This window comes from Coenobita brevimanus, chromosome 65, assembly GCF_032717465.1.
Source record: "Coenobita brevimanus isolate Jiangsu-jjx chromosome 65, ASM3271746v2, whole genome shotgun sequence".
NCBI lineage: Eukaryota > Metazoa > Arthropoda > Malacostraca > Decapoda > Coenobitidae > Coenobita > Coenobita brevimanus.
The window spans coordinates 47,373,456-47,400,809 of record NC_137018.1 but is presented as its reverse complement, the minus strand read 5'-3'; the positions used below and the strand labels follow the sequence as shown (position 1 = coordinate 47,400,809).

At 43.0% G+C, this 27,354-nt stretch overlaps 1 protein-coding gene across 1 annotated transcript; it reads right to left on the bottom strand.

The window, feature by feature from the left end:
• Window positions 1–2,199: 2,199 nt before the first annotated feature.
• Window positions 2,200–11,901, bottom strand: LOC145404834 (protein ABHD1-like). Its single transcript, XM_080276331.1, has 8 exons — window positions 11,774–11,901; window positions 8,970–9,530; window positions 5,541–5,707; window positions 4,640–5,033; window positions 4,255–4,367; window positions 3,265–3,502; window positions 2,675–2,840; window positions 2,200–2,452 (listed from the first exon to the last, which is right to left on the bottom strand). The coding sequence occupies exons 2-8, from the start codon at window positions 9,072–9,074 to the stop codon at window positions 2,202–2,204; spliced, it is 1,434 nt and encodes a 477-aa protein (XP_080132457.1). The 5' UTR covers window positions 9,075–9,530; window positions 11,774–11,901; the 3' UTR covers window positions 2,200–2,201.
• Between the last annotated feature and the right edge of the window lie 15,453 nt (window positions 11,902–27,354).

Below are 27,354 nucleotides of genomic sequence, written 5' to 3'. Positions count from 1 at the left end.
TGACACTGGGATGAACCAACAAAGAGGTCACTATATTGAGGCGGTTAAACTGTACTAGGCAACATTAATCGGTGAGGAAGAGATGGTGGGGAGCCTCCTAAGCCCACTAGTGTGTGTGTGTGTGTGTGTGTGTGTGTGTGTGTGTGTGTGTGTGTGTGTGTGTGTGTGTGTGTGTGTGTGTGTGTGTGTGTGTGTGTGATTACAATGGCATTCTGAAGCAGCATAAGTTACCCATTCAGTCCGAAGACATACTCCATAGGTTACCTGCATCTCCAGGCTGTTTTATTCACACTGGGAGAGGCATTTTGGAATGGTAGGGATAAATAAAGCCTGAATAACCCGTTCGCCGCCAGACCTTTTAGTCAACGAAATAAAATCGCTTGGAGGTAAGTAGAATTAAATGAATTACGTCATCGGACTGAAGGGATTACACAGCACGACCTTTAACCCCAGCAGGAGGAGGACATCCTTTTTAATTCACTTCTATCAGCCACTGAGACTTTGTTCTGCATATATGGTAACCTGATGACAGTGCAAAAGATGTCACTCTGCTTAAGGAGTTAACCGTTTATGACAAGTCATTATTTATTAACATCTCTAGCATCAATATAAATCTTTTCACCATGCCCATCGTTACATAAATTATAATTTCGCCACAGCCACCATCATATGTCATTTTGACACTTTTCCATACATTATTTTACCACATCATCAGTTTTCTTACACAACACCAATTAACACAAACCACTTCACATCTATCATTATCACAGTTCATCATACCCATAATGGAAAAGCTGTATACAATACCAGTATAATGCAGTATTTGATCACAGGTGTTGACCACAACTCCGTTCTCTGATCCCATCACTTAAGGCCTGGCGTCATTATAAAGTGTCTCTTCAGCAGTTCCCTTCACTACGTCTCCCCAGCCAAGGGAGGAGTGGGGGGAGATTCCACATTCCTTCCCCTAACCATAAGAGAGCAAGCCATATAATTATATACTTTTCGTAACAATGTGATATCTGATATCACAGGGCAAATATTTCATTAAAATCACTTCAACCACTGAATCTTTTAGTTTATACGTATGTCAACTATTTTTGTGTATGATGAGTCTGGATTTAAAGGCCAGGAGCCCGCAAAAATTGTTCCCCCCAAGAAAAAACAAAAACAAGATAACAGAGAACCAAATTCAAGATCCATTCATTTCGAGATACCTGGACACTGCGTTTGAAAGCCTGGATATCATAGGCAGTAGGTAATACAGAAACAAGGAGACAGTTCCAGAGCTGACCTGTTGCATATATGAAGGACTGGGGTATATAACGGTTAGCTCTTGCATTGGAGAGCTGGACAGAAAAGGGATGAGAGTTTGTTGCTAGATGGGTGCTACGCGTCCGCCATGATGGAGGGATGCGAGCAGACTGTTCAGTGAAGCAACGACCACCGAAGCAGCGATAGAAAAAGAGATAAAGATGCAACAGCGCGACGGCAAAGAGTCGGATTGAAAGGAGCCAGTAAGAGGAGGAGAGTTAATGAGACGAAAAGCCTTTGACTCCACCTTGTTGAGAAGAGCTGTATGTGGGAAGCCTCCTCACACATGAAAGTTGTACTCTATACACGGGTGAATAAAACCCGTGTATAAAGTCAACAACTGTGCAGGGATAAAGAAGGCACTGAGTCGGCTTAGCACACCAAATCTCTTTGAAGCAGATTTTACAAGAGAGGTAATATGATCTTTCCAAGATGAATTCCGCGAGAAACCCCAAGCATGTTTTAAAAAGGATTATCAATGTTTGGCCGAAATTACAATGCTTTTTATTTTCAAACCTAAATTCTGCACAAACCTTCATCTACGAGTACGCATGGGTTTTACCCATTATATATATATATATAATATATATATATATATATATATATATATATATATATATATATATATATATATATATATATATATATATATATATATATATATATATATATATATATATATATATATATATATATATATATATATTTCCGAACCCATCCTTTCCTCCCTTGAGAAGCTTTGGTTCCCAATCCACTGGCAGTCACAGCAGACATCATCAACTTACACGCACTAAATCACACGCGCATACACACACACACACACACACACACACACACACACAGCCTCTCAAAAAATACACATCACCATACATACATGAGGTGGGCAATTACAGACTGGTCTCCAAGAGTTGGTCTGGTCCGTGCGTTGCTGCCCTATATCGGTCAGCCTCCTGCCTAACCTCAGCCATCTCCGCCATGTTGGAGAACACAGCGGTCACCAGCTGGGTCAGGAGGCGGTCACTATAGTATGCATGTGATGGTGATGGCAGCAGGCCGTCCATGAACCCGATGTGCCCGCCACGTGCCGTCACCACAATTGCAACGTGGCTCGACTTAGCAGCCGCGCTTGTCGGTAGCACTGCGGAGCAAACGACACATTACTACTTATAGATTTAATTCTAATACCAGTCGACTGTACTGAATCCGTAAAGCCAAAACGTATTCGATTTAGGTCTTACTGTCTTCAGTTATAGAAGATAACCACAGTACCTTCAGCCGATTTTATTCAATGAAGGCAGCATCCCGCTCTTTAAGGGCTAAAATTACTATTATTACCAGCAGGAGGACAGCGTGACGTCACCTGTAATGGGCTGGAATGGGTCGTCAGCAGCGGTGAGACACAGTACTGGTACAGTGATGTTGTCGAGGCGGGTGTGCAGGGACGAGGCTCGGTAGTAATCATCGGCGTCAATAAACCCGAACTGTTTGGCCGTGAACCGGGTGTCGAAGTCTCGCATTGTCTGACTCTGGGGGGGAAAATGAGCAGATTCTAACATGGTTAATTAAGGCTGCAGAGGGATTTAAGGAGGGGAGAGATAAGTTTGGCTTTGTGAAGGCTCTCAGTGCTATTGTCAGTAACCACCAGTAGCCATGTCCCTTATTGCCACCAGTGTTATACTATTTGTACTGTACAAAGCTGCTCCTGTCTATATTGAAGCATGAACCATTCAACTAGTAGTCAGCGATGCTAAGCACTGGGATATACTGACACTAAAGGATATGCTCAACATTACCTTATCCGAATGCAAGCCGTGCATAGGTTAAGGAAACAAGTGGTATTTTTAGGACATTTCAGTGTACATTTCCTGATGCACGGACGAGAAGCCAGTCTGGTTGTGACCACCACGATTCAGTGCAAAATAAATGTCTCGACTTGCGTCCTAGACTGACCTTCATGACGTGTTTATAGTCCCAGTCATGGTTGTCCCCTGCCAATTGGTAGCTCATCGAGTCCACCAGCTCACAAAGACACGATGCCAGGTAACGGTTGAGCAGGAGGTTGAGGCCGGGCCGTTCCATGCCCCTCAACCCATCCACCATGTTCCACGGCGCAGATACCATAGCCGCCGCCAGCACGCGTGACGCAGCTTTCCGACCTCGCGTCGCTAAGTAGTTTCCCGTGATCATCCTGGTAACAAGAGTGCACTAGCTAGAACATCCAACTCGCAGCTGGAAGAATTTGCGTTCGATTCCTCGGCCTTGGACAATGGACAGAATGTTTTTTTTTTTTTTTTTCTTATCCAACAGTATAACTGGGGAGCAAGATGGGGAACCTCTGGGAGCAGATTGGAATCTGGCTAAAAATAAAACAAAAAAATAATAAATAAAACAAAAATGTCTCTCATAAAGACCTTCGTGCAGTAAAGACGTTTAAGTTTAACCCTGCTTTTCCCAATACCACGTTACAGAAGCAAGTCAGACCTTGAGAAAGATATTTACAATACTTCCTCCTTGATCTCTTTGCGGACAAGAACTATGGCAGAAAGTCACAGAATAGTCACCCGCTCCTGTGTCACTGAAGTCTCAGGTTATCTGTAACAGGGGCCGTGGACTGGCCTGAGGGAAATCCCAAACAACCACAGGTCAATACCGAGAAATGCTGTTTTGGTCTCAGGATCATTTGTACATGAGGCCAGAATGCTGCAGGGTGAAGCTGCCCTTCTACAGTTACCCATCTTCATCTGCAGTTCACCAGGCAGCACCACCATTCGGTTACATTGGTGCCACCACGGAAGACGTCCTTCTCCAATACTAACGTTGAAAAAGGAGAACACAGTAAAGATTATTAACGCTTCAGAGGTAGCAGTGTTAATACATTACGGTACTTATACAACAGTCTGTGTGGAGGCGTAGTGACAGTGATGCTGGTACTGTACTGACCCGCCAAGAGAGATGCCGATGATGAATATTTCAGCGTGAGGGTGGATGGCAGCCAAGTGGTCTAGCGCCTCCTCCAGGTCGTCACTGTTGGCGGCGCAGTAGGTCCGGGTTGTCTGTCCCCACCAACACAACACCAAGGTACACGTGCAGGTTAGTCAAGTACAATCAACTATCTATGTCAACTAAAAGCTTGCACTCATTTCCAACTGGTCCCTGACAATCCACACCATTATGCAATAAACAATTCAGTTTGGTTATTATCCATTGGAATAAATGCATATTTAGTTTTTGATCATAATCAGTAGTGGTCAAGTTTAGAGCTTAACTCCGTCCAGTCTGATAACGTGAAGAGAGAGAGAGAGAGAGAGAATCTTATGTCACGTACCATGAGCCTGACGCCCCCAATGCCTCTGTTGTTCAACACTACACACGTGAGTCCTGCCTTCCTCAGTGACAGCACCAGACCCTTCACGTACTCGCTCTGGGACGACCCTGTCAGCCCAGGCAGAACCACCACCAGCTTCTTTAGTCCGCTGCCTTTTCTCCACACCCCATCACGCACGCTGCTCGAATTCGCACTCCCATTTTCAGTACTGCCTGATGCTGGTTTCTTCATTGCTGTTAGTCTGTCCATGTTCTCTCCTATCACTGTGTCTTTGTTCTCTACTTTATCTGTGTTGTGTGTTGTGTTGTGTAGGTGTGTGGTGTGTTGGTCATCATGGTCCACCACGAGCCAGTCCAGACTCACCTGCCCGCCATCCTTCAGCACCAGTACCTCCCTGACCAGGCCGAAATGAAGAATGTTATTAAAATCATTATCATCATAAGTATTATCATTATTATCAACCATTACTTCATCATTATCCTCTTTGTTCTGCATTACTACCAATGAGGTGGTTAGGATCCACGAACAAATAAACACAAGGTCAAGAGAAATTAATGAGACACGACTAACTAGGGATTACTTCAAGAATATTTTTGTTGACTCAGGACAGGAGTGAATATTGCACCCGAGGTATGCACTAGGCCACTGTGGTCCTTAAGACACATTATATTCTAACTTACAGGTTAACTTTTCAGACGATGTTTTACGATTTCTGTCCAACAACTTTAGAAAGAATAGTAATAACAAGTATCCAAGTTGTGTACAGCTTTGTCAAAGGAATGTCTGGCACCTGGCACGCAATACTGACGATAGGATGGTCTGACGCCACCTTACGGCATGGAGGGGGAGGGGGAGGAAAAGAACAAAAATAAGACAGGGCATAAAATCAATAGTGTTTAACCTTGCATATGGAATGTCTGACAGCACCCCCCTGAGTAGTGAGGCCATGATGGTCTGACACCTTGCCTCGTAACACCATGGTGTGGGCCAGTACCGCTCCTGTAGGATGCTCACGTGCGCTTCGAGGAACTCTCGCCACCGACCACCACGGCACGCCACCACTGGACGCTGACACGGCAGAGAGAAAACACTGATAACTCTCGCATACGGTTTCATTTAATTTACCCTCTTGCTGCGCAGGGTATCTCTGTCAAAAACAAAGTGCTTACACGCTAACATCATATTAAAAAAAAAAAAAAAAAAAGGAAAAACTTTATAAGGTTTCTCTAAAAATCGTCTGGAGTTTCAAAGAAAATAACTAACCGCAAATATTGTAATTAATATATTAACTTGTCAGCTTCAGTGGAACCCCAGTGTTACAGTGCACATCATGCTCGGCCTCACATCTCACTGGGCCAGAGATCCCACCACGGTGCACAAATATACCATTTAATATAGGAATGTATCGGTACTTAGGGAGTGGGGGTACGTACTGTACATGGGGATGATACACTCTCTAAAGTTTCTGGGAACAAATCACACACACACACACACACACACACACTTTTACTCAGCCATCGACGCACTAAGCACGTTTCGATATGCACTTCTCACCCTACACTCGTGCATACAGTAATGAAAGGGGGATCACTGCTCCAGCTACGAAGTGATGTTTCTTGGCACTAAAGAAGAGTTCTGCTTCAAGGCCAGTAAAACACAGCTTGAAAAGGACTCGTAGCTTTGCCAGCACGCCATTAAAACCCATTATGATTAACACACATACGTACATCCATACTGACTTCTCTAACTGCAGACACGGCAATTATTTTCCTTCCACATCACCTATGATTGTACTGTTAGGGCAGAAATTTTCCTGGGAATAAAACGCAGCCCGTGTGACCGCTGGACCAAAGGAGGTATTGTACGGTCAGACATTAAATGAAGAGAAGTTGATGCTTCTCTTTTTTCCTCGAAAGTGAATTGACGGGTTAGGGTAGAGGAAATCAGAAACGTTTCAGTGTCTTGTCACCTACTGAGCAGACAAGTTTCAGCTCGATAGTGTGTGTGTGTGTGTGTGTTTGTGTGTGTGTGTGTGTGTGTGTGTTGTTCGGGCTAACACGAGATATTGTTCACCCTAGCAAAGGAGTGTGTGGACTAAAGGGGTTAATAATGATAAAATACATTACAGGTGAAAGGTTATCCTTCCGCTTGACAAAAATAAATAAACAAATATATAAATACCGGTAAGTATAAAAAAAAAAAAAAAGCAGAAATGATAACTGCCTCCTTCTTGTTGCTTTTGTCACCCACCATGTAAAGAAATAAAAATCTTAGCAGGACACTTCTCGCTGAGATATACAGTATTACTGTATTTTGACAACTACTATAAATAGTTTACCTACGAGAGCCCACTGCCCTAAAAGTTAAAGATTCAATTAGATTATAACATTACTACGGCATCCATGTGTTTTAAACCTGCCATACCACCTAATAACAGGGACAGTGCACTTGTATGTCCTCTCATGTGCTACCTTATGGTCGCCCCTCTTGATTTACTCCCTCCCCCCCCTCTCTCTCTCTCTCTCTCTCTCTCTCTCACACACACACACACACACACACACACACACACTTTACAACGTTTGCACTTTAACATGTATCACTCATTAGAGACACCAATATCTTATTCGTACTTCGCCAGTGCAGATAAGATACGTCGGATACTACTCCCCCTTCCCCTCCTGCAGGAAAAGGTCAGGTTCTGTGGTGGACCTTATAAAAATTATGGACTACAGTTAGGTTACCTGTGTGTGTGTGTGTGTGTGTGTGTGTGTGTGTGTGTGTGTGTGTGTGTGTGTGTGTGTGTGTGTGTGTGTGCGTGCGTGTGTGTGTGTGTGAGGGATGGGACTGACCTTATATCATATTCATAAACTTCCTTAAGCTTTAGTTCCATTTAAGACCTTGCATTATAACTTTTTTGACGTTAATTCATACAGCACCCAACTGCTTCACAACCTAACTCTTGTGAACAATGACATAGGCAAGCGAAACGCAGCATAATAATTCCAAATAACATTAACCTGTTGTGTAGACTCGTTCATCGCAAAGATAGGGTGGTCAAGATCATTTATGCATACCACCCCTAGACCCCAGACCCTCCCCAGACACGCCCTGGCTCCCTCTGCATATTTATAACTATTGATGTCTTGCAAGGAACGCTGCTGCTGGGGTGTCCTGAGCTGTTACTGAGTAGATATAGAAAGGATTGTATTTCTAAGTTTAAGGTTTCGTAGCACTTCTTCCTCAGCGATTTACTCTGCATTTCATACCTCAATATCCTCTTGTACGTTGTGGTCCATGCAAAGTGTATCGGTAACAGAACTAAATAAATAACATACAAGTTGATGCTATGATGCAATATGTAAAATAAACCGCTAAGGAAAAGATGCTAAGAAGCCTATGTCACCTAAAATACGACCCACAAATGCTAGGAGATCCATTTGTCGTGGCCACCCTTCACAGGATGAAGCCAGACAACACACCAGATAAATTACGGAAGGATAAACATAAAGGACAATATGTGTTGCATCTCTCGTTACATACATCTTTGGTTATACTGAGCCGTATACTTGTTTCGACAGGAGACTTTGTAGCATGTCTTTGCTGATTTAACTTGAATAGTGCGCGTTCACCTACGTAACACTACCGTATAGTAACGTTGTACACCAGACCATATTTCGACTAAATTTTATACGAGTAAGTTGTCCCACTACATTATGCTTTGTCACACTAGACTGTGTTTCAACTATTATTTTTCCACAATAGAACATTTTCCTGCAATGTTTCTCCAACACTGACCTGTATCTCTATAACCATTTGTTTCTACTTTTTTTTTTTTTTCTACACAGTGCTCCTGTGTCCCCAGTTTCAATCAAAAACCTGTTTTTACGTTCCTACAAGGTTATAATAAATTTTTTTTTTCCTTGTGAGTATATCGGGTTGGGCTATTAGCATACAACAGTTACGGTATACATATTATTTGTCTGACTCTTGTTATTATACGTTACTCTGCAGTCATTATTCCATACATGGTTATCAAGCTGATATTTAGCACATTCATACCAAGTCAGGTTATTGTACTGCCGATATTCTGCCACTTATATTGTGGTATTAACGCCTTGATTTGAATGAAACAATTTTTCATTCGTTTCTAACTGCCACCTGACAATTTATTTCAACTTTGTGAAGAGCTCCGTTAAGTGATTAGTGAGCAATATCTAACCCATCGGGCTGGAAGTCCCTGAAAATCTTAAACTTCTCACATGAGATCTACTGAAAAAGACATCACCGTACTGAAGAAGCTTATCTACTACATTACAAGGCTGGCACAAACCTTAACTGCCTCGAGCAGATAATAAGCAAGTACCCCAGCGCCCAGGGTGATGCTGAACACCACCTTTGAACAGGCCACTCCAACCACCAGGCTACCCCACTCCATCCTTTCTCTGGTACCTTATCGTCTTCGTTTCCTTTCTTCGTCAGTCTTTTCTTTGTATTTATGGCTGTCTTGGTTTGTGTCCTATCTTGTTTGTGTAATTTCTTTGTTTTCTTGTTCCTGTCTTACTCTGATCATTTTTCCAGTTCTTTTCATCCTTCTTCGAATTTTTGGCCGTTTTGATTTTCGTTCTATCCTGCTTTTATCACTTGTTTATCGAGTTTTTAGTCTCGCTTCTTCTTTCATGCCGGCTTTTATTTTCTTTATATACTTCTGTGTCCTTTCACTTCCGCATTTTCTTTCATTACACTTAGTTCAGTCGGAAACTTCCCCCTTTCCTCTCACGTCTTGTTCATTGCTATCATCATCCATTACTTCTTTAGACATTGTATTGATTTCACTTCTACTTATATCCTTTTCTCTACTGGTTTGATCGAAGTTGAAGTTTCTTGCAAGGATCTGTAAAGCATAGTAATTAGCAGTTTAGAGCCTTCTTATACATTTACACTAATTTTTTAATTAATGGTGAATGCACATCCACACCAAATTTGTTTCACGCTTTCACTCCTTGATCATGCAGGTTTTTATTTATTCATTTATATTTCTTTTAGTTCCTACCACGTTATTGCTTTAAAAACTCAATTTCACTATTGTTTTTTATCTATCACAAACGTCAGTTACTTGTTTTCTCTAATCTATTAAGTTGTGTTTACCTAACGTACTATATACTCTACTCACTTCAGCTAGGTACAAAATTGCCCTTTCTCCATCTTGAATGTTGTATTGTTACAAGAGATCAGCACTTGAAAATGGTGTATGTCACAAAGACGTGTTACAAAAATGATGCTGAGCCACAGTAGTTTTTTTTTTTTTTTTTCCTGCCACTGAACTGTGGGAAATATGCTACAAGAGGAAGAAAATCTCCGCCTTGATGAGTGAACATTAATACAAGTTGAGTATATATTTCGAGACGGTGTCCATGCTAATTAAAATATAGATGGATGAATATTAACCAACCAACTTTTCGAGACAAAGTGAAATTGGATGCACACTTCCCACGAATTTCTAACTTCTCTCCATGGCTCTTGGCATCTTCTAGCCTAGTGTCGGTCATGTAATAATCGTGGTCCCGGTCAACAATTCTCGGGTCCCGAATTAATGAAGCGATATTCCGTCCATTATAGTAACTTTAGTTGGGGCAATGTTTTCTTAGGTTCTGACATGGGAGCATACTGTATGCGGCTTTGAAAATTTCGTAACACTTCCTCCTTAGCGATTTCTGCAGCAGATTGCATCCTAGTATCCTCTTGGATGATACTGATGAAAACCATGTCATTATTCAGTCAGCATGAATTGCATACAAGACAGTAATAAGGTGCTATATGCAAAAAAAAAAAAAAAAAAAAAAAAAATGGACACCAGCCTTCTACGTCACCTAAAGCACGGCCAAAGTTTCAACATTGTGAAGAAAGTATTGCCCACAGGTGTACTCAGTTGATAATGCTGCACCTGATTATATCACTAAACAGCACATTTACTTTCGCGTGTGGCAGCGATCGGCAAGATTGAGATGGCACATATCAGCAAATACATAAATGTCAAAAAAATATTTTTTTCTTGGTATACGATTTTTATTATTATTATTATTATTATTATTATTATTATACATCATGTCTTTATAGCAGCATAGGCAATAACCCATTCTTGGCATTGTCAGTAATTCTTTTACACCTCTGAGTAAAGTGAGAACTCATGCAGTGTAACTTGTATATTTTTTTAGCAAGGTATCATCAGGTACTGTATAGTCACCGTACTACGTGATAGCAGAAACTGTCACTGTGTACTGTCAGACTTTCCATGATAAGTGAATAATAAAGAAAACGCATTACGCCATTATCACTGACCGAAAACTTCTGGTTACTCTGCCATTCTTTCTTGGTGCGACTGTATTGTAATGTGCTTTTGAGAAACTGTACAGACCTATTGACTGCACCTGTATGCCACACGCAGACAAAGGTGGGTTTTCACGATAATTTATGGCGCTGAGGTGAAGTCGATTTGCTAAGAAACTCCTCATCACTTTAGGAAACGAAATTCTAAGTGGTCAAGAATGAACATGACTTTCTTAACTCTATGCTCTTAAAGCGTGTAAACAAACATTATGCCATCTAATCAGAGTCAAACTGAGTGTTGTCTGAAATCCATCTACTTATGCCACTTTCAGAGTGTATATTGTTTATTCGTTTTAGCATTGCCACCGTGAAACTTAAGTGCAAGTCAGATGAAGGTCAAGATTAATTAAATTTAACCAGCAGCTGTGGCAAAAAAAAAAAAAAAAAACTAGAATATATCCTCAACTCCACCCCCACCACACCATCCCTCCCCCTTCCTCATCCAACTTCGAGGCGGCCCGGATGATGCCATTGATTCGGTGCGGCACTGACTGGATCACTCTTTTGGTTACTTCGCCGTTTAGTTCTTTCGCCACTCCACAGTAACACCTCTTCACTATCAGAACTAGTTTACTGCAACTTAGCTATTTCTAAGCAAACCATACGAAGCTAACTGACTTGCGGAATACAGATGATAAACAAAACTATATGAAGAATTTTGCTTATAACGCGAAATGTTAAAGGCGCTGAATCCTCCACATTTCACAGCAGTCTCTTGATGAATAAGATTATGAACAATAAATCACTGGCATTCCACCATTAATTATTCAGTCCATCACCAAACTTTTTCGTAATATTTCTTTATTGTTTTTAAGTATATTCTGTTACAGATGATGACAAAGTGCGAGGGCGAGCGAGGCACGACTGCACGAGACGTTTGCGTCGGGGCTACTAACTGGCACAGGTCCACCAGTCAGTCTGTTCCACTTCTGGGCTTCACCTTACATAAGCCACTCCATTAATGTGCACTGGAAACTTTTGTTAGAATTATACTTGTAAAACTTTCGACCTACCATTCGATGTAAAACTTTGCCAGTCGTAAAATTTCGCCAAAACTCATTCACTCTTACGTTAGAGGACGAGAAACTTGCTTCTCCCAGACTGAAGACAGCCATTTGGTTTACTGGTATAGTACTAACAAAATGTATCTAATATGTCTCGTTTTTAGAATACTGTATTACTGTAACTAAAGCCAGGAATCTTCATGTAAACTACTTTCAAAGTTTTCAAACACTTTTTCATCGTAAAACTTCGTTAAAATGGATTCACTTTCATTATTCACTTCTGTTCACTTCCATTCAGTTTCGCTCATCTGAAAACTCTTAATACTCTTTAATGCATTTGCCTTGATTTCCGTGTTACCTTAACCACTTCACTACGATTTTTTCCTTTTTGATCAGGCAACCACAAAATGATGTCCAACTGAGAATCTCCAGTTGTAAAGAAATCAATGATAGACTTAGGAAGTATTAAAGATAATCCCTCCAGTCCGAATAGCCCTGCCTAAGTTGAAAAATGTGGAGCTAGTACGAAAAAGATAAAAAAAAAAAAAAAATAGTTCTCGTGGTGAAGTTCTTGCTCCACCTGTAATGTTCCCCTTTCTGTTTCACTATATTCCATTTAGACTGCCCAAATTATGCTACTGATCGCAACACTGTTTTTCTTTGTCTAGCACAGCTTTGACTTTCTCCCTGCCTCAGAAATATTCTCGGGGAGTCCCAGTACTTTTCTATAAATCGTATTATGTCGTTTCTAGAGTCCATATCCTTCACCTAATCTAAAATCCCTCTTTTACTGTCAAATTATCCTCTACCGTGTCCTCCCTATTCCATTCTGTACCTTCAAAGCATAAAATACTACCATATGATCTTGCTGTCTAGCACTTGGACTTCATTCACGCAGTCATGAAGTCCCTTAACTTACATCATAGCCGTTAAGTTCGATATTTGCACATTTCAAAAACTGCGATTATTTTAATCTCGTCTGTCGGAAATAATTTATCAGTGTTGCAGAAAATAACCGACCAGTGCTAAAAACTGCTCTCTCTCTCTCTCTCTCTCTCTCTCTCTCTCTCTCTCTCTCTCTCTCTTTCTCTCTCTCTCTCTCTCTTCAGGTGTATCATTTCACTATCACTTATTTTTATAATTTCGTTCATTAAAAAATGAAAATAAGTTAATCCATCTTTCTTGGTCTTCTCCGTCTTGTACTCCTAATTTTGCGTCCTTATATATATATATATATATATATATATATATATATATATATATATATATATATATATATATATATATATACAGTATATATATATATATATATACTGTATATTAAGCTATGAGGTGGTAGAGAAGGGAGCGTAGTTTTGAAACACACACACACACACAGAAAGCTGTAATACACTCCATTAAACTGTAGCCTATAATCAAACCATATCAAACTAAAATAAAAACATATAGAGTTCCTTCACTTAGAGAGACTTATCCTGAACTGAATTAAATAATCTGGTGGCATCGTGGCAGTAAGAATTAAGCAAAGACGTCATCAGACTGAATGGGTTGATGGATATTATTTCTGCCCATTTTACTACCAGAGGTCTTTTTTTCCAAACCGTGTAAAGTCATCTGGCAGTAGAAAGAAAAAAAATGACGCCATTCTACTGAAAGATTAAGTACACTCATCGCAATGATAATCTAAAACCCCATTCGCTAAATGGGCGTGCATATTGAATGTTCCAGGAATAGGACAAGATAACACGAAAGTAGACGCCATCAACAGCTCTCAGTGAAAAGGTAAATATAACATCGATAGAACAAGTTTACGTGATGAACAATAATTAACCCAGACAATACGATAACGTCTTGTTTGGTTTATTTGCGCTGTCTGTATAACTTAAGAAAGACCTCTCGAACCGCACGAGACAATGAAAATTAGATCTGAACACTTTGGTTCGAAAAGTCTCTTAAGATGAATATCATATAACATTCGCCAATTTGATTAAGTAGTTACATAGGTATAAACATGCATTCCAAAGCAAAGCAAAAGCTGCAGTCAAGAAAATGTGTGAATATGGTGTGTACTTACCCTGCAAAACCATCTAGCATGGTTGGTTACGGCCGAGGAAGTTAGATAACCTCCTTGGTTACGGCTCACCCTTTTATAGTGGCGTCGAGACGGTGGCGAATCAGGTATGGAGTGACCGTGACGATAAGTCCCTCGTATTATCTCCCTTCCTTTGTATATGCCACATCATGAACAAATGACACCATTGGCGTAGCCAGAGGGGTGGTTGAAATATGCCTGGACACCCAGATGGCCACCCCAAACTTCAGAGGGAATATTCCCGGATTCTTCTCGGGGCAACTAAAATTCATGTCCGTGCTAAAATTAGGCTTGCTTACCCCTCGGCCACCCTATTTTTAAAGCCATACCTACGCTCCTGAATAACAGTGTGCCTAAAATTGCAGTGAGAAAGGCAAGTCCTTATTTGACTATTTCTGAATCATGTGACTAGCACAGAACATGTCTATTCTATCGTAGCTAACTCCACTCTGTAACGAGGGATGCAGTCTGATCAAATCTAGTAACCTTTTACGGTTCATAAGCAATCGTCAATAAGGGGCTTAACTGAAGTTTTCACATATCGTTGAACGCAGGGCCAACACCTCCCACTTCATTATTACCTCTTTACCGTATATTACCAGATTTTCCCAACCACTACTACTATCTTTGACTTCCTGTTACCACTTCCTCCTATCGCAACTTCTTCCTACGACTATCACCACCACTACTCTTTTTCATTAAGCTACCATTACAGAATTTCATTCTTATCACCGTCCACTTCCAACCACTTTACGTCATTATTACTACCATTACCATCCATTTTCTTTATCTAAAGTGGTGTCCGCTACTATCTGTTGATACTGCCATTATCTTGCATCATTACCATTATCACTGCCACTACGGTACAGTACCACAAGCGGCCACACTATCACAACCCAGCAGATTGTCGAGCAACGCTCTCTCGCCTCTGTCCAGTTCCCTAATGCATGGTTTAAATGATACTCTTAGTCATTCATGCATGCAACTGGTTAACTCTAGAACTGTTTTCCGCAAACTGTATTTTCCTATTCCTATGAAATCTAGTCTTAAACGCAATGAAACTAGGTATCCCAAAATGAATTAACCTTAACCCATTAAAGTCAAGGGTTTCTATGTCAGGGATTGTGCTGGAAGGATACTTAGCGTATTGCCCTCCACCTATCGGCTCATAGTCTCAAATTTCATAGATCCCTACCCCGGTGTTCTCCTCTTTATTAACTTTTGAAAATGTCCAGGTCCGTCCTATACTGAGGGCACTGGGCGCAAATGGGTATTTTTGATTCTTTTGTTCATTTTTTCGTGGGAAGAGTAACTTTTTGCAACTCCTAGCCTTCGTTTTTTTTTTTTTTTTTTGCACACACACACACACACACACACACACGCACACACACACACACACACACACACACACACACACACACACACACACACACACACACACACACACACACACACACACCACAACTTACATACCATCACCATCACAAACCACATACCATCAATATTCCGTCACCTTATTATACAGAATGAGCACACCCTGCCGTATCATGCTGCACACCACATAACTTTACCATACCATCACACCACTCCACCATATCATCATCTTCATCATTACCACACCACCAACAACGATATCATCTTATTTACAGTACACAGCACTGTCATACTACCACACCATCAATACTACAATCAACCACACCACACCTCAACCCACCACAACTGCACCACACCACCACCCACCACATGTACACCATACCTCCAGCAACCACAGCTGCACCACACCACCACCCACCACATGCACACCACATCACCACCCACCATAAACACACCACACCACCACAACCACACCACACCACCACCCACCACAACCACACCACACCACCACCTACCACAACCACACCACACCATCATCTACCACAACCACACCATATCACCGCCCACCACAATCACATCACACTACCACCCACCACAACCACAAGCTAAAGCTGCCAAAGAGACCTTATTGTGCTGGACCAGAATATTGATTAGTATAGTGAAGCCCCTCACACACACATACACACACACACACACACACACACACACACACACACACACACACACACACACACACACACACACACACACACACACACACACACACACACAGCTGGAACTAGTGCTGCTAATAGCCTCGAAGCTATTGTGACACAGAAAAGGGGTAAGACTATCTGGCATTCCGCTTTGCCTTGACTGAGATCCTGGCAAATTAGTGCGCCGTTCGTCTATATTTCTTCACATCACGTGCGTGGAAAATAGGACTAGTTATGATGATGATGATAATGGTGTGTGTGTATTTACCTATTTGTATTTACCTATTTGTAGTATACAGGAATTGAGCAATGCTCGTGTTGTCCTGTCTCCATATCCACATTTATCAAGTCTACCTTTACACACATGAATGTTTTTCTCATGCACCACCTCTGTCTAAGTCGTTCCAAATATTTAAGTATTTACCTAATATACCTAATTGTGATATACACGGAATGTACTATGCTCGTGGGTTTCCGTCGCTGTTTCTCAATAAGTCGAATTTAACTTTAAACTCGTTTATGTTTTTAGACTGGACGATCTCTTTGTCCAGGCTATTCCATAAGTCTATACTTCTGTAAGGAAAGCTATATTTCTTGATATCCTTCAAGCAGCTTGACTTTTTCAATTTCATTCCATGTCCTCTTGTTGCTCTTTTATCCCATACAAACAGATCTTCTTTGTCAATTTTATCTACTCCCACCATGGTCCTGAACACCGCAATCATGTCTCCCCTCTTTCTCCTTTCCTCTAACGAAGGCAAATCCAGTTTTTCCAGCCTCTCTCTGTATGACAGGTCTGTCAGACTGGGGACCATCTTGGTTGCTGTTCTTTGTATTCTCTCAATCTTGTTTATATCTTTCTTTTTGTGTGGGGACCACACTACCGCTGCATATTCTAACCTGGGGCGGATCATGGCCACTATCAATTTTTTCATCATTTCCTCATCCATATAATGAAATGCTACTCTTATGTTAGTCAATAGCTTATAAGTCTCTCCAACTATCTTGTTAATGTGCTTTTCTGGTGACAAACTATCTTGTGTGTTTGTGTGTGTGTGTGGTGAAACAGGCGTAAGCCCTAGGGAAATATCTCCCTATAATGACCGTCATAAGACAAAGGGGCGTATTTTCGGGATCTTAGGAATCTCTGACACCTCTTCATCACCAAATTATTTTTCATTACGTTAATATTCTTTTGTAAGGTATTTACGCCTTCCTGATATCTACACAGAATGTATAAATAACAAAGAAGAGACCCTTACACCGACACAGACAGCATAATTAACTAACATGAAATATGAACATACCGTATACATAAATTTACTACAAACTATTTGAGTCTGGTGTCTGGTTTAGTTCATTTTCGCTGTCTTTAAGAAGAGTTGTTAACTACAGACATAAGTAACACCCCACCCCAAGTTAGGCCTTCCAAAATTGAATGGAATAGTCAGGAAGTTGCAAGACTAAACTACAAAATGCGTCACAAGATTCAAAGAGTTAAGGAAAAGGTGTTAGTGAACCTCCTACCCCTCCTATCCTCCATCCAGTAGCAATGAGTATCTCACGGCTTACCTATCAAACCTATCAAAGGTAGGAGAGGGGGGAGGAGGAGCTGCCTGCATCCTACACAAGTCAGTGCCATCCCGTCTTACAAGACTGTCTCACTGAGGTTTTGAGGTGATGTGAAAAATCTCTCCAGCCACCAATGCAGGTAGTGACGCATTAGTCAATAGTTTGTCACGCTGCTCCACTTATTGATTACGCTCTCATGACACTGAGGTCACTGACTCTGAGTGTTGATTTTAGCTGGAGGGTGGGGTGGCGGTGGTGAAGGTGGGTTGATTCGTGCAGTGAGGAAGGGCAGGGTGAGGGATGGTGAGCTGAATGTGGAGTGAGGAAGGTGTGGCTGGTCTTCCCTCCAACACTCATAAGGCCTAATGCCTCCACCACTCCAACACCTCTTGCCTTCCACAGGTTTCTCTTGACAAGTGTCATCAGACACGTTTACCTACACGTGACACCAGACTTGTGGTGGGGTCCTGTATGATGATAGTAAAGAAGAACACTGAAATGATGAGATGGAAATTTTCTGTAGAACTATGTAGATCAGAGATGTTTTTTTTTTTTTTATCCATCCTGATTTATAATCTACTCTAAGATAGTATCCACCTGGAGGGGGAGGGGTATGAAAAAACCATCTTACTCTGCATCTATGAAACCTAATTTCAAGTCTCTCCTCCACATTATCTCAACTCAAATGCAACCTTTCTTTTCATCCCACCTCATCACCATCATTATCATCACAACCCTGGTTTCTGCCCAGATGACAGGGTGAAGTAGGATTCTGAAACAAAGGAGGAGGAACTTTTTGTCAAACACCATGCCTAGGGAAATGGACTACACAGTTCTTGACACATCATCGAAGCCTATGAAATCTTTAGTTTACATGGAAAACCATCTGCATATATTCTTTATTTTGAACTAAATTCTCATTTTACTACTCTCCTTCGCTGTAATAGACACCCATACACTTCTTTAGCCTATCATAACTGCATTCCTTCATTTCATCTCACTCCATTCTTCTGCTTCATATATTCTGCTACTTCCACTAGTTATCACCACCATCAGTCAGTTACTCCATTGCAGGACAAAAGTCTCTCCCCTCTTTCTACCCTCTATTTCATTTCTGCCCACCACATTTACAGATTTGCCTACTCTTCCCTCATTTCATGTCTGAAATGCCACTTTTACCATAAGTGTCTATCTATTAGTTGTTCAACTACTGACGTGTCCATGCCCACTTCTGCCTTTTGTGGTTAAATTTTCTGTCCACAATATTCTCTTATTCAAAAAGCTCTTTTTGTATCCTTCCCTGTGATACCTGAAAATTAATATCCTTCCTGCTCTCCTCTGAGCACTTTGAAAACTATGCTCTAAGAATTTTCTTTGACTCCGATTGTCTGATCTGCTGAATATTTCTTCTTACTGAGGTAATTTACTTCTCATGATGCTAATGCTTATGAAAAGAACTCGGCCACTTTCCGGTGCGGGACTTCTGGAAATCGTCTGCCACCAGATGTCTCTCATTGTTATCAGCTTCTCTGTCCCGAGCACGTGATTTTACTCTGTTTATGTGAGAACCTGTGTGGCAAAATACCATCATACACTACTGAAGTACTGAAAAAGATTCCTTAAAAAAAAATAAATAAATAAAAAACTATAACAGGGGAGTATACATTGTTCTCGTTGTTATATTTCCCCCAAAACGAAGCCCGAATTTTGAAAACCTGGCACTTATATATTTCTTTTCGTCTTTTTAAAATAAAATTGCTACAAAGTTGAGTTAAATTTTGCCTCTTGAAATGCTCGATTTATACTGTAGTTTTAGCCAAACACTTATTTTGTTTGTGCTAGTCTCTCTTTTGGCGGTAATTTAATGATGATGTATTATTCTACGTCAGCCATCCAAGCTCAGAGACAGTCCCCGTCCCAAAATTTGATCATGACTTATCCCCCTTTAATGTGGCATCACATCAGGCCCAAAGTGGCTAACATCCTAGCTTACCTGGACGACATTATTGTATTCGGAGGCACCTGGAAAGAACACCTTGACTGCTACATACAAACCGCGAGTCTGAAACTCAACCCATCAAATGCAACCAGGCACGAGAGTCCGTCACTTCCCTCAGCTACGCCATCTCACACGAAGGACTTGCCCCAGATCCTGACAAGCTCTGAGCCATCGCAGAGATCACCCCACCTACGCATGTCAGAGGAGTCCGTGCCTTCCTCGGCCTCACCTCCTACTTCCATCGATTTGTTAGGAATTTCGCCACCGTCACCAAACCTCTACACGACCTGACGAAAAAGGGGGAGGCCTTCCAATGGACTGCTCTGAGGCTTGAAGCTTTCGAAACACTCAAGCACCACCTCACCACAGCGCCGATAGTCGCATTTCCCGATTATACCCAGCCCTTCCGGCTGATAGGCGCCGTCCTAGCACAAGTAAGGGAAGACAAGGAGCACATTATAGCGTGTGCCAGCTGGACCCTGACCCCGTCAGAGGCAACTATGCCACCACGAAGCGCGAATGCTTCAGCGTGATCTGGGCAGTGATGCACCTCAGATCGTATCTGCTGGGTGCCCCTACTCACCATTATTACGGACCACCAGTTCCTACAGTGGTTGCGGAGGTCCCATATTACCGATACCCTCTTAGTACGATGGAATGAAACTCTGGAGTTCAATTTTGTCATTTCATTCCACCCCGGCAAACTCCACACTAACACTGATGATTTACCCAGGCTTCCCCTTAACTCGCTCCTCAAGACGCAGAAAACGGGACACCATACACCACATAACACCCTGATGTGACAATGGGAGATTAACCAGAAACCATTGTGGATGGCCAACCATATCTTCAGCAAGCTGGCGAGGGTAGGAGACCACCCCTATACCCCTTCTGGCCATATCATCGTCGACCAGGAGAAGGTTGAGGACATCCTGACCCATCTACACCACAGAAACGGGATCCACATCGGACAGCAGAAGTTGCTTCAAACCTTCAGAGACATCCGCTGGACCCCGCACCACTTGGCCGTTGCCAAACGAGTGATAGAAGCTTGTCGGGCCTGTGCCTTTGGGAAGGACATCTCCCAAACCCCAGTACCCACCAGGCACCTAACAGCCACCTGACCCTGGCAGCTGCTCGTCGTAGACGTCATGGGCCCTCTCCCATCTAAGACTGCAGCGGTTTGATTTGTAATTACCTTTGTTGCTACACATTCAAAATTTTCAGTTGCCTGTCCTACTACGTTTCACTCTGCTGCCGCAGTCGCTGAGGCTCTCATCACCGACGTGTTCCCCTAATTCGGCCTACCGCAGGCCCTTCATTCAGACAACGTCCCCGAATTCTCAGGGAATAACTGTCCCAGCTGTTCGGGCACAGCCTCTCCCACTCCTCCCCTTACCACCTCTAGGGAAACGCCATCTGTGAGAGAAGCCACCGGAGCCTCGTTAACCAACTCCGGACCAGGCTCATTGCCCTGGACACTGAGGACTGGCCCTCCCAAGTGAAAATCATACAGTGGGGGATGAACACCTGCCCCTGATCAGACAGTATCACGCCCCACGAGCGCGTCTTTGGCGAACCTTCACTACTAATCCCCTTCTGGGACTTAGCGCAACTGCTAGCTGCCAGCTCCGCCTCCCTAGACATCTCTCACGCACCTGAAGAACCGGTTCCGCCACATGCAATCTTGCCAGGAACTGCCAAAAGACGAGACTTCACAAGATAACCCATATCAAGTAGGCCAGCGAGTCATGGTTGCTCGGTTGCCCCTCGACCACAAACTTCAAACCAAATTCATAGGCCCCTCCGAAATTACAAACGTACTGAATTGTTACCAGGTCGTCGTTAATTTTCACGGCGCAGCCAGGGTCTACCGCAACAGGCATGTACAACGGTACAACCCCCTCCCGAACAACCAGACCAACACCGAGACCAGGGACAAGAAAACCCCCTATGTTACCAAACCCCATCATCAAGTGACCCTGATCCCCACATCCCTCAACTTTTCACCCCGCCCTCCCCACCTCGAACCACCGCCACCTCGCTCTCTGCCTCCCCATCAGACCCATCTGCCCTTCCAACACCTAGCCCTGAAACCTCACCACCACCTGGCTCGCAGTCCTCCTCTACCTTATCCCCAACCACCTCTCCTAAACCCCTAGCCCCCATTCACACCAACTACAACCAGATCATCCACCCCGCGCTCCCCGCCAACCACCACCCACCCTCCCTTCCCTTAACTCCTCCAGCCCTGCCTCACCCCAGTCCCAACCCACCATCACTCTACCCTGCCCTCTGCTTCCATTCTGGGATTCTCCCTCCTCCCTCACTCCAAGCTGCACTTCACCAGCCTCCTCACCACCCCCATGGCCTTTCCTGATTCCGCTTCTACCCCCTCGTAGCCCTAACTCAGCCTCCAGCTCCACATCCTCCATCTCCCGCTTACTTAACAGATGGAGTCGCATTCCAGTATTCATAAGATCAGGCTGACAATCACGACCCCCGAACAGATATAGCCTCACACTACCATAACACAATGTAACCCCGCCCCCAGCACCCCCACCAACCCCCACTGCCAACCCCACACCCCACCCAACACCATAACCCCTCGAAATCAAGTCTCCTACAAACACACTCCTACCCACCCATCTACGCCACTACTTCCTCTCCTCGCAGCAGTATTTTGTGTCCTCTCCAGCCTATGACAAGCCAGCCCCCCGATCAAAGGTCACCAAATGTCTCCCTGCCACAACTGCAGCCACTACCATCGCCATCATCTTCTCTCTCCAACCTCAGCTGACCCGTGTCAGCATGTTCATCAGCTGTGCCTTCTGGATGTTGCAGGATGGGCAGTGAAGGAGGATCCAGAAACCACAATATCTGCCCCGGATGCTAGCCAGTTATTCTCACCTCAGCTCCTTGATCTTCGTCAAAAACCCTGCCAAAGAACCCAATGAACGATCCCGCTCTTGGTACCACCTCCTCCACAATTTCAAGCTGACCACCGTCACCAGCCAGGAACATGTATTCGAGCTCCTCCCATGAGGACGTGGCTTAAAGGATGGTGGGGGTGGTAAAATACCCAGGACTACAGCTCAGACAGAAAAGTATACCACAGTCCCGGCTCCAACTGCGACCAGAAACCACCACCAGGTAGCTGAAACACAAATATCTGCACCAGGACACAAAAAGCCAGCACGCCCAACATCCAGAAGTCCCTCTAGCCCAGAGCCGCCACACTGCCACCATCACAACTCGAGCCACCAGCACCATTGACAGCATGGGCTCGTCACCATAGTGCCTGCTAGAGGCGGTACAATCAAGCTTGCTAGATGCAGCATGGCAACACAGAAGGAGTTCCAGTGTTCCTGAGTGTTTGCTAGATGCGGCACAACCGGGCTTGCTTGCGGCAGCTTGGCAACGCAGATGGAGTTCCAGTGTTTCATTGTGCTTGCTAGACACGGCACAACCGAACTTGCAGGAGGTGGCTTGGCAAGGCAGAAAGAGTTCCAGACCACACATTCCCCAGAGTCTGGCAGGCTTCCCCAACGTGATGCTGAAGCTGGAGTCAGTCCCACCCACACAAATACACACATCCTCTCACACACATAAAGAGCGCACTCCTACCCGTGGAAAAGGAATCCCGTGCTTAGTAATGTAAATTTGTCGTCCCAACTATCTCGGGTCCCTTCTAACTTCACTGCTAGACTCACTCTGGGTACAGAACACACTACTCTATCCCCAGGCTAAGAGAGAGCCAGACATCGGGTCTCCATTTTGTCGGAGCCAGAGTCCAAGTCTGTCTCACCCTTGGTCCTACCTCAAATAATTCACTACACCCCAACACCCTACAAACGTAGAGACAAAACCTGGCCCCATCCATTCCCACAGAAGCCCTTGTGACTGGTGTCAGTTTTATATGTGGGACGTCCCCTCCAAATCTCCCCTCCCAATTCCCTTTCGATCCAATTGACCATTTCTTGTATGTAAATCCCACAATATTGGATGTAAGGTGCATAGAGGCTTGTGCAATAATAAATTTTTTGTCCTGCCATCTGGAGTTCCTGTGTCTACCCCGTACTCTTAAGGTGTGTTGAAGCTTGCTTTGGTGTTCCTCCCTGTTCAGAGCCCCACTAAACTAGAAAGGCTCCAGCATAACAGCTGCAATTTATTAAGTTTACATATGGTACTGATATAATTCCAACTGTTGTTGCTGTTGTTGACCAGCCCTGGTCTCTCTGGCTGAGCAGACCCATCAACTCCAGGCAACCAATTGCCCCTGCATGCTTTTCCTGTGTAGTGAATTGATGTTCCCTTTTGGCAGACACTGCTTCACAACAATGAAGAATAGTGAAGTGCATTCCTGGATGGATGCCACATTTACATTTCTTCACCCTCTTCATAGGGACACCATACAGGTTCATCACCCCATTATTTGGTTACTGAATATATGGTTACCATCCAGCATTATAAATGGTTTCCTGGGTTAAACAAAACCGTTAGGCTTGTTACTCAATGTAGAGTCACCTGAAGTGGAAAGAAGGGTAATAAAAGTGGCAGAAAAAATGAGGTATATAGAAAGATGGAAGTAGTAGGCACCTCTGCATCAAATGAGTGGATGGTGGTTGCCAACACCTACCACCTCTGACTAGTGTAAAATTTCTGTACATCAGCACTGACCATTGTGACTCATTCCACCAAAATCATCCTAACTCAACTTCTTGTGGTCATACCAGGTGCCTAGGTACCAAGCAAGGCTTATCTTTTTGATTACCCTCATTCACCAACCTCTAAGGGATGCTTATATACTTTAGGGTTTTATGTTTACAGACCAAAAAAGACCTGGGATGAAGTAATAAAGTGTGACTTCATGGATAAGAGACTGAACAGGGAGGCTGCCAGAAATCGAGCACCGTGGAGACACCTTTGGGTGACCATGGCCGATGAATGCAAGCATGTTGGAGCCTTTACAAATGAAATGAATAAAACTACCATGACAATGTAACTCAGTTAATGGAAGTGCTTTGTTCCTCAAGGAATCCTGCTGACTGTGATGTTCTAGGCAACTGCCTAACACTAATATTATATTCAGATGAAAAAAGTACTGCACTCATATTCCTGAAAGTCATGGCTAAACTTGTGTGGTGATGATTAGAATATACCAAAGACCTGAGTTAGAACAATAATCTTTATTTACAAATGTCTCATGTATGCAGACAGAGATATACAACAAAGTTTTAAGTCCTAAACTCCATCCTCTTCAGGAGCTGTCACTTTCACAGTCATCTATTGTACCTATGCTAATGGGTAACTTCCATAAAACTCTGTTTATCTACTTACGTAAAAGTTCCCGAGTTTTGTGTGAACAAAATTAATCCCAAATAACCCAACAAACAAACCTCTGAAATACAAGGTGGTTCATATACTGTATTGTGAACCCTCTGCCATTAGCTGAATGAATTCTTGTGTGTTGTGGGGACAGCTCGGTTTGCTTAGCCAATCCCTATCCTGGACAATTTTCTTTTAAACATTTTCACACTCCATATTTTTCACTTTTTTATTTCCACTGATGGTCCAGGTAATTACTAATTTCATAAAGCAGCAAAATGTCTGTGCTCCACACTCCAACTGAATAAACGTCTGTGCTCCTTACTCCTGCTGAATAAATGTTTGTGCTCATCCAACTGAATCAATGTCTGTGCTCCTCACTCCAGTAGAGTATGCCTTCCCCACAACACACAAGATGGAAGAATTAATATACTGACTACCCTGAATATCCTTCCATTTCCTGCCCAGATGATAAGAAATGGAAATACAAGTAACCCAAAAAAATGAACATACCAGTATTTAAAAAAAAAAAATCAACTTTTGAACTGCAGACAAAGTCTGGACCTCTCAATGAACATAATGGTGAATAATACCTCCCAAGTCTTCAAACCAGGTGGGGGGGGGGGAGAGAGAGAGAGAGAGAGAGAGAGAGAAGGTAACCCGATATTATTCCTTCAAGCTGTAGGGATCCAAAGCTAGGCTAACATACTCTAGTGCAGCTAAGGCAGATGACCAACCAAACTCCCCTGATGTCATAACCATTATCATCATCATCATCCGGACCTCCTTTCCCACCCAGTCATCTCTCAGAGATCAAACCTATGCCAAGTCATCACTCTGACTGGGACACTCTAACCATCAGACCACAATGCACTTTGAAAGTGTCAGGAGGATAATACAAAGTTTCAATAACCAGAGTCTGGATGATTTGGTACAGGATATTTTGATAGCCAGTCTAGACAATTCAACCATCTTCCAATCCTCTATTACCTCAGCAGGTGCATAAGGGCAGAGGGCTTGGCAACTCAGTCCATATATTTAAGGCAAGAGTGACCAGTTGCTTCTCACTATGTAGTATTAAGTGAGCAATAAACCCCATCTATCCTTCTACCTTAAACTTAAACAGTACACATCCACCTGGGCTGCATTAACTCACCATCAATTATTATTCATCTTGGTTCAATGTTTTAAAAATCATTGTCTGCATTAGCTGGTAAGGGAGCTCAACAACTAGTCTGAATTATTATATCATCATCTAATCCTGTGCTGCCCCATGAGGAGCGTACGAGCGCAGGGCTAGGCAGGTTGGTTCTGACATTTAAGAGTGACCAGCCTCTACCATCCCTGAATCGCACTGTGTGAGCAATAAACCCCAACCACCCCTTGGGTATAAACCTACACAGGCTCAATCTAGTTGGAGTGCCTTAATTACTTACTAAACCACCAGGTGCCATAATTTGGTTAAATGGTTACCAGCCAGTGTATTAAATGGTTTCCTGGTGTACAGGAAACCAATTAGCTTGTCACTCAATGTAGAGTCACCTATAGACATACGGAAGAGAAAAGAATGAAGAAAAGACAGACAGAAGAAGAAGGTAGCAAGAGAGGAAAAGGCAGTCACCAGAGAGCAGCACTACATCGAGTGAGTGGATGGTGAGTGCCCCCACTTACCACTTGTATCCGTAAAATTATTAGTGCCAGTTGTACACTACCTTTTTGCAAGTGTAACAGCCCATGGCTAGGCTACCACAGTACAATATATTTACTGTTCAGTGACCAGTCTACTCTCACTGCTGGTGGGTGGGGGGTGGGGGGGGTGGGGGGGCAGAACTCAAGTGCTTTCTTGGGGATTGAATGCACATGACATGCACATAACAGGCCATCACTCTGACTGGGGCATTCTAACCACAAAACCATTGGGCAAAATTCTTTAAAAACCTTAAAATTATTTAAATTGTCCATAAAACTCTGCTAAAGATATCAAATGGCATCACCACAATCACAACACCTAACACCACCAACAAGTATTTACAAATTCTCTTTAAATGAGTTCTGTATAATAGCAAATTCTCAATCTGTATACTCCATAACAACATTAACCCTTCTACTGCCATGTGCATTATTTCCTTCAGTTAAGATACAAGCTGGCAGTCAAAGGGTTAAGTTATTGTATACTCCAAGAGTTCATTCAGTTTCCATATTGAAAATGTCCCTTAAGGCTCCCCAACACTACTCCTGCCACAGCAAGCCTCCCTGCTTGATACATA

What these genes read in the sequence shown, in the direction of transcription:
- LOC145404834 (XM_080276331.1), bottom strand. Translation starts at nt 9,074, where the DNA reads ATGGAGTGGGGTAGCCTGGTGGTTGGAGTGGCCTGTTCAAAGGTGGTG. An exon ending in ATCTGCTCGAGGCAGTTAAG is followed by an intron (nt 5,708 to 8,969) that starts GTTTGTGCCAGC and finishes CTGCCGTGTCAG; the next exon opens with CGTCCAGTGGTGGCGTGCCG. An exon ending in ATCGGCATCTCTCTTGGCGG is followed by an intron (nt 3,503 to 4,254) that starts GTCAGTACAGTA and finishes TCTTGTTACCAG; the next exon opens with GATGATCACGGGAAACTACT.